Raw genomic sequence first — 14,444 nt, 5'->3', positions numbered from 1 at the left:
TCCTGAGTCACTTCCCTCTCGGGCCCTATGGCTCTCCCACTGCCAGGGATATTGTGAGCCCAGCCTCTTGGCTTCCCCAGTGGGAAGACTGTTCTAGTATGTTCTTTAGACCAAAGAATTGTAATGGTTTAAGATACTGATGATGTCAACAGATTATGGTCCTTTCCTCCAGTGACACCAAAGCCTGAGGTTAGAGTTGCAGTAGTTCAACTGGCTCCAAGGGGAACCCACAATGTCAAAAAAACCTTCAAGTCATCCAATCCATTTCTCTCCCTTTTAAGAGATGAAGAAACTGAGACTCAGGGAGAGGAAGGGACTCCTAGACCACATACTGAATAAGTAGGTGAATTAATACTCAAAATCAAGTTTCTGGATTTCTATTCCAATGAACCATATTTAAAATGTTTGCTTTCCTTGTTTTAATTTTAAATTTTCATTATTATCATCATTAAAATTAAATTACTTAATTTTATCATTATTAAAATTAAATTACTTATCTTTGTTTTTATAATTGTATTTTATTGTTAATTATAATTTTATTATTGCTAAAATTGATATTTATTATTATTAAATTTAAATTTAATTATTATAAACTAGAATATATAGAATTTAATTATTAAAATCATTCACAACAAATGAAAATTAAAATAACTGAAAAAAAAATGGAACTAACCCGGTCAGATCCTCAAATTTGAACCATTTATATTTTAACCAACTAGAGAAATAACAGTATTGTACAATTTTATCAACATTAAACCAAATACAAACAAAAGTGAATATCCTTTGTGTCCTCCTCATAACTCCATCATTATATTTGGAAAGCTTAGTTTTATTTTTGTCTTCACAGAATTGTAGTCAATGTCTATGCTATCCTTCTGGTTCTGCTGACCTCCCATTGCCTCAATGTCCTATATCTTCTCATTTTTCTTGGGATTTTTATAAATTTGTCTTTTTTTATATTATACTACTCCATTGCCTTTCAAAGTTGAGGACCTGATTGTTGATTGCTGAAATAAATTATTTCATAAATTCTTTTGTTGTTGTTGCAATTCGTGGGTTTTCTAAATGTGTAACTATATTCATCTGCATATGAAAATACTTTAACTTTTTTATCTCCAAATACTTGTTTTTCATTTCTTTTTCATGCCTTACTGCTAAAATAAATTTGCATCTATTATATTAAGAAAAGTAGAAAGAATAGTTGGCCCGGTTTTACAAATTGTCTAATGAGAATTCCTATAAGGTTATTACATTGCATATGATATGAACTCATCATTTCACATAATTTCTATATTTGTTTTTATTATAACAAGGAAAAATATTTTCTCCCTATTTGTATTTATAACATTCTTTAAAAGAAATTAAAGTATCTGATGTAGCTGTGGATTTTTTTATTAATATACTTGTGACATCATTTTCCTGTTGTTTAACTTTATTTTCATTACAATTTTAAATCTCATTTGATCAAAATGGATAATTTTTTAAAGTACTGATATATTTTTTGTAGATATTAATTTATTTTGGTGTGAAATTTCCTTTTTTTCAGTCTTACATTTGCCTAGTTATAGGGACCCAACCTATGTTTACTTGAAAGATGAAGTGGTTTGACAGAATTTGCTTATGATACACCTATTTATTGCGTGCTTTTTTTTTTTATGACAGATCTTTAATGGTTAGTCTGATTTTTTCCTAAGATTTGTCTTGAACATTTAAAATGTAGCACAAGCATCAATCATTGCTTTGATCATTTAAAAGTTAATATTACTATTTGGTGGTATTGTTTTATTAACCATGTTTTAGATTCTCCAACTTATTAGCATTGAATTATGTAGAATAATAATCTCCAATAATTTTCTTAAATTATTTTGTTCTTCTCTTTCCTGTTTCTCATTTTGATAATCTGGGCTTCTGTCTATCATTTTGTTTAATTCTATTTGCTAACTTTTTTTTATCAGTTATGGGGAATCCTTTATACAGTTATTTTCTTATTTCCACTTACTCATTTCTGCTCTTTGTTATTTCTATTTTATATGGAACAGTATATATTGGCTTTTTTCTTTTCCAAGTTTCTGAAATGTAGACTCGACTATAAGTTTCTCTTCTTAATTGAATTATATATTCGGCACCATCTATTTGGCTCTGGGTACCACCTTGACTACATTCCAGAGATTTTGAAAAGAATATTTGTATCACTATTATATTTCATATAATCTATTTTAAAAAACAACTTCCTCTTTCACTGAGGAATTATTTAAGAGATCTTTTTTAGCTTCTTCATAGCATCATCATTTACAACTAACTTTATTACCTTTTGCTCCATAAATGTAATGCATAAAGTATTTTCTTTAAGCCTTAGATATGGTTGGTTTTTTTTGTGTATTCCAAATGTACTTGGAAAAACCCTGTATTCTTTTTTCTCCTTAAATTCTCTCTCTATATTAGATGTAGTTAATCTTTCTTTGGCTTGGTAATTTTTTGTTATTTATCTTTTTTGGGTGTTTTATTTGATAATGGAGCATTAAATTAATAATTAGATAAGAATTTTATTTCACCTTAAAATATTGCAGATTAAATGTAAACACACACACACACACACACACACACACACACACACACACACAAAACTGACTTACTGTCATTCAGGGAAAAACAAACAATATAATGTTCTTGTCTACTTTAATGCTTTTCCTGAAAATTCAAATTTGTTCATCATTATCAGGGTCACCACTAGCTTTTGTAAATTATTAGTAGCATTAATAATTTAAGATAAATTTTTCATTTAAATTAATATGGATCTTTTTTCATTAAATGTTTACTGAAAAAAATCTTTAATAATTCTGGTTTTTAATCCATCTTATAACTTTTTTTCATTTTCATTGCCATATTAGTTCCACTTACATTTTACATTACATTGGTTATATATCTTCTCTGTTACCATTAATCGTTAAATACTATTAAGCTCATCTGAAGAAGAGATAATATTTCTTACTTTTATAATTATTGTTTACCCAAAATTAAACAGAATTCCAATATCTGGTACTTTTAACTTAGAAGGTTTTTAAGTATGGATTTTTCCCTAATCAACAATTGGGGATTTACCCTGGACTTATCCTGCTCCCAACCTTCCAAATTTTTATATTCACGCCAATAAAATTAAGAGAAACCAGTAGAGAAAACCACTTCTAATAATGACATGTATCTATTATTTGGGCATTAACCTCTCATAAGAGAAATGAATGAGTGAATAACAAATGAATAGAAAAAAAATCAAACACCATATCGGTTGGCCCCTTTGTAAGTCATTTAACATCTCTGTGATCTAAGCAACTTTCTAATATTTTAAGTTGCAGAAGATGCCAACCTGCATTAGAAGGTGATGAGTCCTCATGCAGATTTTCCTTTAAAATCATAGATCCAGTCCCCATCATCATATGAATATCCCTACCCATTATCCCACCCCTCAGTCTCTGTCTGACCTCTGACCACCTAGTAGACTCACTATGAGAGCTGATGTATTCAGGTGTTTTGCCTGGACCCAGAGGAAGGGCTTCTTCATAGTCATCTTCTGGGGGAGGATTAGTGGGAAGTGGTGGAGGAGGATCCAATGTCTAAAAGAAAAGAAAAAAATATTAACTAATGTGTACAAAGGAAAGGAGACTGGCATATTGGAGATGGGGTGGGGGGAATCACAGGTGGTAAGAATGTCAATCTTAATGCAAATCCACAACTTGGACTCAGGAATGGCAGGACCATGGATCATTAGGGATCAATCAAACAATAAACATCTACAAAGCATCCACATTGCACCAAATACTGTGCTATACCCTGGGGATATGAAAAGAAGTAAAAGACAGTCCCTTCCCTTAAGGAACTTACAGTGGAGGGAGACAATGTGGAAACAATTATATACTAAACAAGCCATATACAAGATAGATTATCAAATTAAAAGAAGGAAGCAATGAATGGGAAGAGATTCAGAGATCACAAAGTCTGTTTTATGAAATATAAAGGTAAGGCATGGAGAGAGAAAGTGATTCATTCACTGACACACAGTGTGACTGTGCCAAAGCCAAGACTCACACCCTGATCTCACAGCTTCTAGTGCAGGGAACTTTCTATTGCTCTAATACTGTTTTTCATTGGATGATATCCTTCTATCTCCAGGAAAACTCTATTATAACAACACTTCCCTTCCCAAGTAAATTCATGAATACCAATTTTTTTTAAAGTTTCTAGTTTTGGGGGCAGCTGGGTAGCACAGTAGATTGAGAGCCAGGTCTAGAGAAGGGAGGTTTTAGGTTCAAATCTGGTCTTAGACACTTCCTAGCTGTGTGACCCTGGGCAAGTCACTTAAACCCCACTGCCTAGCCCTTACTGCTTTTCTGCCTTGGGACCAATACACAGTATTGATTCTAAGGTGGAAGGTGAGAGTTTAATAAAAAAAAAAAAGTTACTAATTCTAGAGTCTTTTATAGTTAGTTGCAAAAGTTTTGGCCATAGATCCTCCCAGTTTCCACCATTGTCTGCTGAAGAAGACATTTTAAAAATTCCCATTTAAAAAATGAGGAAACAGATTAAAGAAAGGAGAAAATGATTTGTCTAAGGCCAGAGTCAGCTATCAGCCTAGAAGACCTGCTTTTGGCAGCCAAGACGGTTGAGTAAGGAAGACTCCCATCTCACCCAAACCCACCTCCAAACAACCATATATGCACAAAAAAGAACCTCAAAAACAACTTTTGAGGTAGTAGAACCAAAAAAAGATGGAGTGAAGCAATGTTATAGCCAAATAAAAATGTAGAGGGATAGCAGAAGGGACCCATCTCAATGGGGTAAGAGGGAAGAGCAAGGAAATCAGTAATATGAGATGAGCCCCGGACATGCAGGAGCAGCCCAGTGCTCTCAGCACCAGGAGAACCAGGAGTAGGAATGGCCTGGTGAAAGGATACGTGGGGGAACCCTTAGCAGAAGGATCAACTCAGTTTAAGACACCCAGGGAACTGGTAACTGAGGAGCAGAATCCAGCTTAATCCAGTGCATGTGGCACCAAGGAACCCAAGAACAGTACTCCCTCCATCCCAGGAATAGAGCTAAACTTCAACATATAGGTGAGGTTGGGGAAAAATCCCTCCCCAAAATGAGCAAAAGACAAAGAAAAAACCTGACACTGAAATACTATTTTAGCAACAGGAAAAATAACTCTTCAGCCTAAAGACTATAAAATGGTAGGAGAGCTCACATCATGGAATCACGGCATCTCCATGGTAGGATTCCAAAATTGCCTCTTATAGAGTAAGAACAGGACAGAGAAGGTTTGGGGAGACAATAGCTGTCATGAAAGTTCTGAGGGGTTTGAGAATTGCAATCTCAACAAAAGTCAGCAGTGTGATATGACAGCTAAAAAAAACTAATTGAGTTTAGGCTACATTAATATAAGTATTGTAGGGGCTACTAGGTAGGTGGCTCAGTGGATAGGGAGCCAGATAGCCCTGGGTTCAAATCTGATCTTGGACATTTCCTAGCTGTGTGACCCTTAGGCATGTCACTTAACCTCAACTGCCTAGCCCTTATCACTTTTCTGCCTCAGAATCACTATTCAGTATTGATTCTAAGACAGAAAGTAAGGGTCTTAAAAAACAAACAAACAAACAAACAAATACATAAACACTGTGATCAGAATGAGGGAGATGGTAATCCTGCATTCCTCTGCCCTAGTCAGACCCCACATAAAGTACTGTGCTCCATGCTAAGCACCATTGCTTAGCTGACAAAGGAAGTGGACAAAGCAGCACATATCCTAGAGGATGACCAGAATGGTGAGAGGACCGGAGGCTATGCCATGTGAGTCTTTTGAGAGGAACTGAGAGCATTTAGTCTGGAAAAAAATTAAGAGGGGGTGGGAAGGAAGATGATAATTGCATTAAAGTGTTTATAGGGCTTTCAACTATAAAAAGGATCGCACTCATTCTGTGGTCCCATAGGGCAGAACTAGGAACAATGGATGGAAGCTGCAAAGAAACAGATCTCAGGTCAGTGTAAAAAATAACTTCCTAATGGAGCTCTCCCAAAGTGGGATGGGCTACTGTAAGAGATAGTGAGCTCCTCATCACTGGAAATCTTCAAAATCATCGATTTGATTCATCGTCAGGGAACTTAGAGAAATTTTTTTTTTTTTTTGCCCAGGGAGCATGAGTTGGATTACGCATCCTTTGGTATCCCTTCTCTCAGATTCTGTGGGTTTAGGTTTGACACAGCATGACTTCTTTTTCTTTTTTTTTTTTAAACCTTTACTGTCTGTTTGTCTTAGAATTGATACTCAGGGTCAGTTCCAAGGTGGAAGGGGGTTAAGAGCTAGGCAATTGGAGTTAAGTGACTTGCTCAGGGTCACAAAGATATGAAGTGTCCAGAGACCATATCTGAACCCAGAACAGGTCTGGTTCCCTATCCACTGAACCACCTAGATGCCCCAGCATTACTTCTAATGATAGAACTAGGACCCATCCTTATTATCAAAGGGAGAGATCAGCACCGAAAACATTCTAATCCCTAACTCACTTTTCTCAGGAACTGCTCCGTTGCTGGCTCCAAGCTGTCTCTGTAAGTCTCACAATCATCCTCATGCATGTTCTGAAGGTCACTCAGGTTACAGTCTAAGAAAGATTCAGATCATTAGATAGAGATTGAGCCTGGAATAGATTCCATTTTTTGAATCTCAACTAAAATGTCACCTCTTTCTTGAAGGCTTCCCTGATTTGTAAAGACTTTCCATTTCTGATCTCACAGTTTGTTTTGTACCTTGCTAAAATTTTATTTTAATTTAATTTTTTTTCTGCAATTAACAAAAGTCTATTTTCTCTCCAACTTCCACTTGTTAAAGAAAAAATGAAAAAATATTCTTGTGTCAAATATACATAGGCAAGCAAAATAAATTCCAGCATTGGCCATTTCCAAAATAATATGACTCACTCTGTACCCTTGGCCAATCAGAAGATATAGTGAGAAAATGATTAGCATCTCTCACTGAAGTATCTAACATATAATGTTGTGAATTATAGTTGTCTTTACAACGTATCTTCCGAACAAACTGTAAGCATCATGAGGAAAGGGATGATGCCTCATTTAAAATTTGTGTCTCTTCTAGAATCAAATATGATTCTCTGCAAAAAGTAGTTTATTGAAGTTTTGTTGAATCAACTAATGAAAGAATTTATATTACACCGTAACTGTATCTCCCCTTCATATATTCCATATTTCAGCCAAATGGTCTACTCTAACTCTCATTCTTGCCCTTTTCTCTCCTGTTTCTCATGATTGGTCACATTCCCTACCCCTCCCAGCAAAGCCTAGAAATGAATTTCCCAAAACTCCATCTCCACCTACTGAAGTCTTTCTCCTTCAAGGTCCAATTCAGGTCCTATCTTTCTTTTTTTCTTTTCTTTTTTTTTTTTTTTAAACCCTTGACTTCTGTGTATTAGCTCCTAGGTGGAAGAGTGGTAAGGGTGGTCAATGGGGGTCAAGTGACTTGCCCAGGGTCACACAGCTGGGAAGTGTCTGAGGCCAACTTTGAACCTAGGACCTCCTGTCTCTAGGCCTGACTCTCAATCCACTGAGCTACCCAGCTGCCCCCTCAGGTGCTATCTTTCTAAGTAGCCTTCCCCAATTCTCTACCCTACCCTTCCACCGATCCCAGTAAAATGATCATTTTCTCTGCTAAGTTCTCTTATTTTATTTTTTAATTTTTTTTAAACCCTTACCTTCCATCTTGGAGTCAATAATGTGTATTGGCTCCAAGGCAGAAGAGTGGTAAGGGTAAGCAATGGGGGTCAAGTGACTTGCCCAGAGTCACACAGCTAGTTGAACCTAGGACCTCCCATCTCTAGGCCTGGCTCTCAATCCACTGAGCTACCCAGCTGCCCCCTCTGCTACATTCTCTTAACACTTTGCTTATACTTTTCCTATTCACTTATCTCCTTTTCCATTGTATTAAGTGATTTTTGCTGGGATCTAATCAACAGGTATTTATTAATGACCTAACATGTACTAGACACATACAGCTGAAACATAGATATGCAAAGACAAAAAAAAATTAAATAGTCCCTCTCTGTTCTTCTTGGAATTGAAGGTAAACCCCTATTTGAGTACTAGTTCTTTGAAAGCAGGGTCTATTAGATATACCTCCTTGATCGATGGCACATATTAAAACCAGTGGAAATGTGCGTTGGCTATGGGGGGGGTTGGGGGGAGGGGTGAAGGGAAAAGTAAGAACATGAATCATGTAACCATGAATAACTTTTCTAAAAAATAAAAATAATAAAAAAGATATACCTCACAGAATTATTTTGAAAGTTCTTTATAAATCTTAAAATGCTATGTAAGTGTTATTGTTTTTCAAATCTGTTTGTAATCCTAACATCTAATCCAAAGATTTGTCCATATCAGGATGATATTAGAAAATTAGAAATAAGAGGAATCCTGGAAATCACCTCCTCCAATTCCCTTCATTTTATAGATTAGGAAGCTGAGAGCTACCAAGTGGGAAGGGTTTGATCCAAAGTCACATCTCAAAAGATCATAGTGTCCTAGCTCTAGAGCTAGAAGGGACCTCAGATGTCATCTCATCCAACTTCCTCATTTTGCAGTAGAGGGAACTAAAGCCCAGAGAAGGGCTTGTATAAATGAGTAGCACAGGGACAGCAGCTTGGTGGCCTGGTGGATAGAACACCAGGCCTTGAGTTGGGAAGATCTGGGTTCAAATCTAACCTCAGATATTTCCTAGTTGTGTGATCCCAGGCAAATCATTTTATTCTCTTTGCCGAGATCTTGTCCTTCTGTTCTAGAGTTGTTGCTAGGATAGAAAGCAAGAGAGAAAGAAAGCAAGAGAGCAAGAAAGGAAGGAAGGAAGGAAGAAAGGAAGAAAGGAAGAAAGGAAGAAAGGAAGAAAGGAAGGAAGGAAGGAAGGAAGGAAGGAAGGAAGGAAGGAAGGAAGGAAGGAAGGAAGGAAGGAATGACTCACACAAGGTCATGAAGGTACTGTCTGAGGCAGGATATGAGTTCAAGTCCTCTAACTCCAAAGACATTTCCTGATTCTTTAGGTCAGGGTTCTTTTTGTCCCCCAATTTACTCTAAGGTCAATCAAACATGCACCCATTCTTTCAAACTCAAAACTAGGTTTCCATAGTTCCTAAAAAATATGTCTTAAAAGCCTGACTTCAACCCTACTCATCAAGCTGATTAAATTCTAATCACACAAAGTGCTACTGTATAATAGAAAGAACATTCAATTTGAAGCCAGAAAATTTGGCTTCTAGGGCTTGCTCTGCCACTGACTGGAATGTGGCTTTAGATAAGTCATTTGTTCACACCTCAACTTTTTCCCCTGTTAAATAAGAGGACCTAAGTTAGATCCTTCTCTGAACAGCTAGGCGATGAATGCCTGGTCTGGAAAACCCAAGGTCAAATCTGGTTTCAGACACCTAAAGCAAGACACTTAACCCTGTTTACCTCAGTTTCCTCATCTGTAAAATGAGCTGGAGAAGGAAATAGCAAACCACTCCAGTATCTCTGCCAAGAAAACCCCATACACGGTCACAAAAAGTCAGATATGTCTGAAAGGACTAAACTACAACAACAAGGTCCCTCTTAGCTCTGACCATCTGAGAGATACTCTGAGACACAGGACAAAGCAGGGGCCACCCAGGTATTTCAGAGAACCACAGAAGAGTATTATAAGAGTTGCATATTTGAAAATACATACCAAATTCTTCAAAAAGTGACTCCACAAAGCTTGGTCCAGAGTGCAAGTCTGCTGTGTTCATATACATGTAAGATATCTCCTTTCCTGCAAAGAAGGATAAGAAGTCAGAAAGGAGGGAAGGAATCCTCTCCACACTGCCTCAGGCTCAGAGGGAGTTAAGAGGTCCCTTTCCAGACTCTGTACAAGGTTAGGAAATATTCCCTCCACCAGGGATCAGGCAGAAATGGAACACAGGCTGTTTAGGGGGATAGAGATAGCAAAGTGCAGTGGAAAAAATCCTGGAGAATGAGATTCTAGTCCTGGTTCTGTCAGTAATTCATATTTTGATTTTGGGCCAGGGAATTCTTTCTGGGTCTCAGTTTCCCCAAAGTAAAAGGAGAGGATTGTTTGAGATGTTCTCTAAGGCCAATTTGAACACTTACCTTCTAGGAGTCTGTGATTTTAGTTTGTTATGTATAACTTTGTTATATATATTTAGTTTGCTATATCAGGCCAGACCCGAATATACATTTTTAAACCCTTACTTTCTAAGTAACAACTTTAGAACTGTTGTGAGGAAGATTATTTAGTTATTAGTTAGGAGACTTAACAGGAAGGGCTGGAGAATTCCAAATGGAACGGGGAAGCAGGAAGTGTGGCTGGCTCTCTGAGACGGACTCTATGGTGGTTGAGACAAACTGTAACTGACCCTGGAAGACCTCAGAGCTAGTGGAGCTGCACCCTGATTCCCTGGGATCTTGGAGAGTGGTGAAGGTTAGAAGCAGAGGACATCAATCCTGCAAGACAGCACTGAGTAGGGAGTGATCTGCGATCTGGTGGACAGCTTGCAGGCTCCTCTCCCTACTGGGCTACTTTGGACCCTCAGTTCTGGAGGAGTTGGTTTCTGGCATCCTGATAACATCTCTGGATTCTACTGTGAGGATTCCCACTCCAGTCCTGTTATTCTCTGGGCCCTGCCTGGCTTAGGTCTTAGATGAGTGTAGATAAGTCCCTCCCCTGACCCTGTGGGTTTGCCCTTAGTCTGAAAGTGTAGAAACCCCTATTCCCATCCTTTACTACTGTTTCCTTAATTAAAATTGTTATAAACTCTTGCCATTTGCCTGCTGGCTCCATAGGCCCCTTGTCTAGGTGGTGCAGGGTGACAGTTAGGGTCTAACTGCCACTTCTGTTAACATAATCTCCTAGCAGTTAAACCCAGTCTCCCTACCTTGTTTGGTCCTGCCTTCTGACACTCCTATCTCCTTCACATTCCATTGTGAGCCCACAGATAACATTTAGTTAACTTCCCTGGTTATTCCCCATTATAGAATAGAAGTACAAGGGGTAGGCAAACAGGGACTTGCCCAGGGTTACACAACTAGTACCAGATTTAAACTTTGGACCTCCCAACTCCAGGCTTGGCATTCTATCCACTGTACCATCTTACTGCCCCCTAGGTACTTTTTTTAACTAGAAGACTGAGAATCCTAAAGATAGCAGGCTTTGAGTCAGGATAAATGTGGCTCAAGTCCTGCTTCCGCATGCTAAGAGCTAGGAAGATCTGGAAGCCCCCAAAATCATTTAATCCCAAGGAACAGCTAGGTGACTCAGTGGATTGAGAGCCAGGCCTACAGACGGGAGGTCCCAGGTTCAAATCTGGCCTCAGACACTTCCTAGCTGGGTGACCCTGGGCAAGTCATTTAACCCCCATTACTTAGTCCTTGTTGCTCTTCTGCTTTGGAACTGATGTTCAGTATTGATTCTAAGATGGAAGGTAAGGTTTAAAAAAAAAGTCATTAAGTCTAGAACCTAATCTGAGCAGGGATCTTCTCTCTTCCAAGTATTCACCTAGACTTCACTTAAAGATGGAGAATTTATCACTGCTTAAGACAGTATATTTCACTTCTGGAAGGAATGCTAATGGGAAATTTACCCCTTTAAAGAGCCAAAAGAACAATAATAATAGCTTATACTGACCTAGCATTTTAAAGTTTATAAAGCACTCTACCTTACATTATCTTATTTGATAAACACCAGGACTCTATAAGATAAATGCTATTACTGTGTCAATTTTACAGGCAAGAAAACTGAGGCTCAAGAGAGTTAAGTGAATTGCTCAGGTTCCCACAACTAGCAACTGTCCTATCTTATATTTCTTCATCTTTTACTCTCATGATGCTATCTCTGCTCTGGAAGCCAAGCAGAGTGATTCTAATTACTGTTTCATGTAACAGTCAAGTACTTTTCTATAGTTAAAATGTCTCTTTTGTTTTCAACTGAACTACAAAAGATAGTAACCACTTTTTTTCTGCTTCCTTTTTTTTCTGGGCTTCAATTTACTCATGTGTAAAATGGGCATAATAATTCTTGTTCTCCTTATCCTATTGGGCAAATGAGAAAATCACTCCATCAACTGTAAAGTGCTGAATATGTTGGAACTATTATTTACTTGACATATCAAAGTTTTGCCTTCCTTAATTCTATGAAAACTGGGACTAGGAAGAATGAGTGTTCTTGGGATGCTGTGCCTTGAGGTGATGGGGAAACTGGATTATCTAGTCCTTTAAAATATTCCCTTAGTAGAGAGAGGAAAGCCATAATTCAGCAAGGTAGTGAATGAATTTAGAGATGGAAGGGACCTTAGAGAGCACAGAAGCCAAGCCTTTCACTTTACAGAAGAGAAAAAGGTGAAGGCCAGGAAGGGGAAGAGACTTGCCCAAGAAGAATCAATCATTTGGATCTAGAAGGGCTGAGCCCATGAATGAACTGAAGTGGGACAGCCCATCTCAAGAGGACTTTTAAAATCAAGAATGTCCACTAAAGGATAAACTGACAAGATCCTTCATGATCTATTTGGTTTACAAATCTGAGGGGAAAGAGGAAAAGGACAGTTATTCCTCTGTAGAGTAGAGGCTGGAAATGGATAGCCTGTAGTGGAGGATATAAAAAGAAGAGATGAGATAGAACAAAGACATTCTCAGATCAATGCACCCAAGCATATCTCAGAGTGACTCCTACGCCTAGAGAATCATGTGCATGTCACCATCATTCTCCCTTCTTCATATTGGCAACTAGAAGTTAACTTAGATTCATAATCCAAATCTCATCAGTTATCAAATTATACCAGATTCTGCCTCTTCCAGGTTTCCTGTCCATTGCCAATGTTTTCATCAGTACCATTTTAGAAGACACATCCTCATTATCTCCCACCTGGCTTATTGCAAAAGCTTCCTAAGAGATCTTCCTATCTCTACTCTATCTGTTAACATTTCTCCTTCACAACCCAACCAGAAGAATTTCTCTTGGCCATAATCTGATCAAATCAGTGATAGGCTCACAAATCTTCAATGATTCCCTACTGTCTATGAAGTAAGGTTCAAATTCCTCTACCTGGTACTCTAGGCCCTTCCTCTCCTCCATCCAATCTATGCCCCAGACATAGTGGGACTGGACCATCTCCTGAATATGTCTATACTATTGTACTCTTTTGGCTTCTGGCTCATCTTAATCTCTAGAACCAGAGGTTTGCCCTTCCCTCTCTTCATTAACCCATTTTTTTAATGCCCAACTTAAAGGTGATCTCCATGATGATTTCTCATGGGAGATGTCCAGTGATTATTTTCAAAGTCAGTACACTAATTATTAGGAGGTGAAAGCTGTTCGGCTGTGGAGATTTCTCAAAGAGAGAGAAAGGGAGGGACTGACCTGGAAGAGGCTGTAGACTCTTCAGAATGGCCGAGACAGCTATTTTCTTCTCCAAGGTAGCTTCACTCAGGTGCTCATGATCCAGGAGACTGAGTAATCCAGTAAGCTCAGGAAGAAGCTGCTCTAGAACTTAAAAAAAAAAAGGTACAAATACAAGTTGATGAAGGCAGGGCTCTCTGCATGACTCTGGGTGGGTGTCAAGGAGGCCAGGGGACCTGGAGTTTCTTCCATAGGATCCTTCTCCTTCCATCCAGAGAAGGTGCCCCTGACACAGGATTTGGACAGTGAAGGAGCCAAGTCAGGGATCAGCAATGGTTCTTTAAGCACAGGGCAGGGCTAGAAAGGCTGGGAGAGAAGCCTGGTGGCCTCAACTCTGGAGGCATGAAAAGCAGAATTATAGAATCTTAGAGCAGAAATGGATGTCAGAAGGAATCTCCTCTAACACAATCTTGATAAATAATCATTCAGACTGGACTCTGAATCCTTTAGGTAGGTTCTTCAGTCAACTCTTCTTATGACATCATAATATTCTATTTATATATTATAATACATAATATATAGAATTAACCAAATTGTGATTTTTTTAAAGGTGTTGCTATGAATATATTGGGTGTGTGGAACTTTAAAAATTTTTCTAGGCTACATACCTAGCAATAGAGTTTCTAGATCAAAGGGAACACGAAGGAGGCAGCTGAGTGGCTCAGAGCATTGAGAGTCAGGTCTAGAGACAGAAGGTCCTGGGTTCAAATCTGGTATCAGGCATTTCCTAGCTGTGTGATCCTGCACAAGTCTCTCTCTGTCTCTCTCTCTCTCAAACCCTTACCTTCCATCTTGGAGTAAATACTGTGTATTGGTTCCAAGGCAGAAGAGTGGTAAGGGCTAGGCAATGGGGGTGAAGTGACTTGCCCAGGGTTACATGGCTGGGAAGTGTCTGAGGTCAAATTTGAACCCGGGACCTCCCGTCTCTAGGCCTGGCTCGTAATCCATTGAGCTACCCAGCTGCCCCCTG

At 38.3% G+C, this 14,444-nt stretch overlaps 1 protein-coding gene across 1 annotated transcript in view; it reads right to left on the bottom strand.

The window, feature by feature from the left end:
* Positions 1-14,444, bottom strand: part of AFAP1L1 (actin filament associated protein 1 like 1) — an 85,943-nt gene that overhangs the window by 35,029 nt on the left and 36,470 nt on the right. The window contains exons 2-5 of the mRNA XM_044659833.1: positions 13,436-13,564; positions 9,752-9,835; positions 6,553-6,647; positions 3,500-3,608 (exon numbers count right to left, since the gene is read on the bottom strand). Of these exons, the coding sequence (XP_044515768.1) occupies positions 3,500-3,608; positions 6,553-6,647; positions 9,752-9,835; positions 13,436-13,564 (417 nt within the window). The remainder of the gene's footprint in view (positions 1-3,499; positions 3,609-6,552; positions 6,648-9,751; positions 9,836-13,435; positions 13,565-14,444) is intronic.

Source organism: Gracilinanus agilis, chromosome 2, assembly GCF_016433145.1.
Source record: "Gracilinanus agilis isolate LMUSP501 chromosome 2, AgileGrace, whole genome shotgun sequence".
Taxonomy (NCBI): Eukaryota; Metazoa; Chordata; class Mammalia; order Didelphimorphia; family Didelphidae; genus Gracilinanus; species Gracilinanus agilis.
This window is presented reverse-complemented; position numbering and strand designations above follow the sequence as displayed.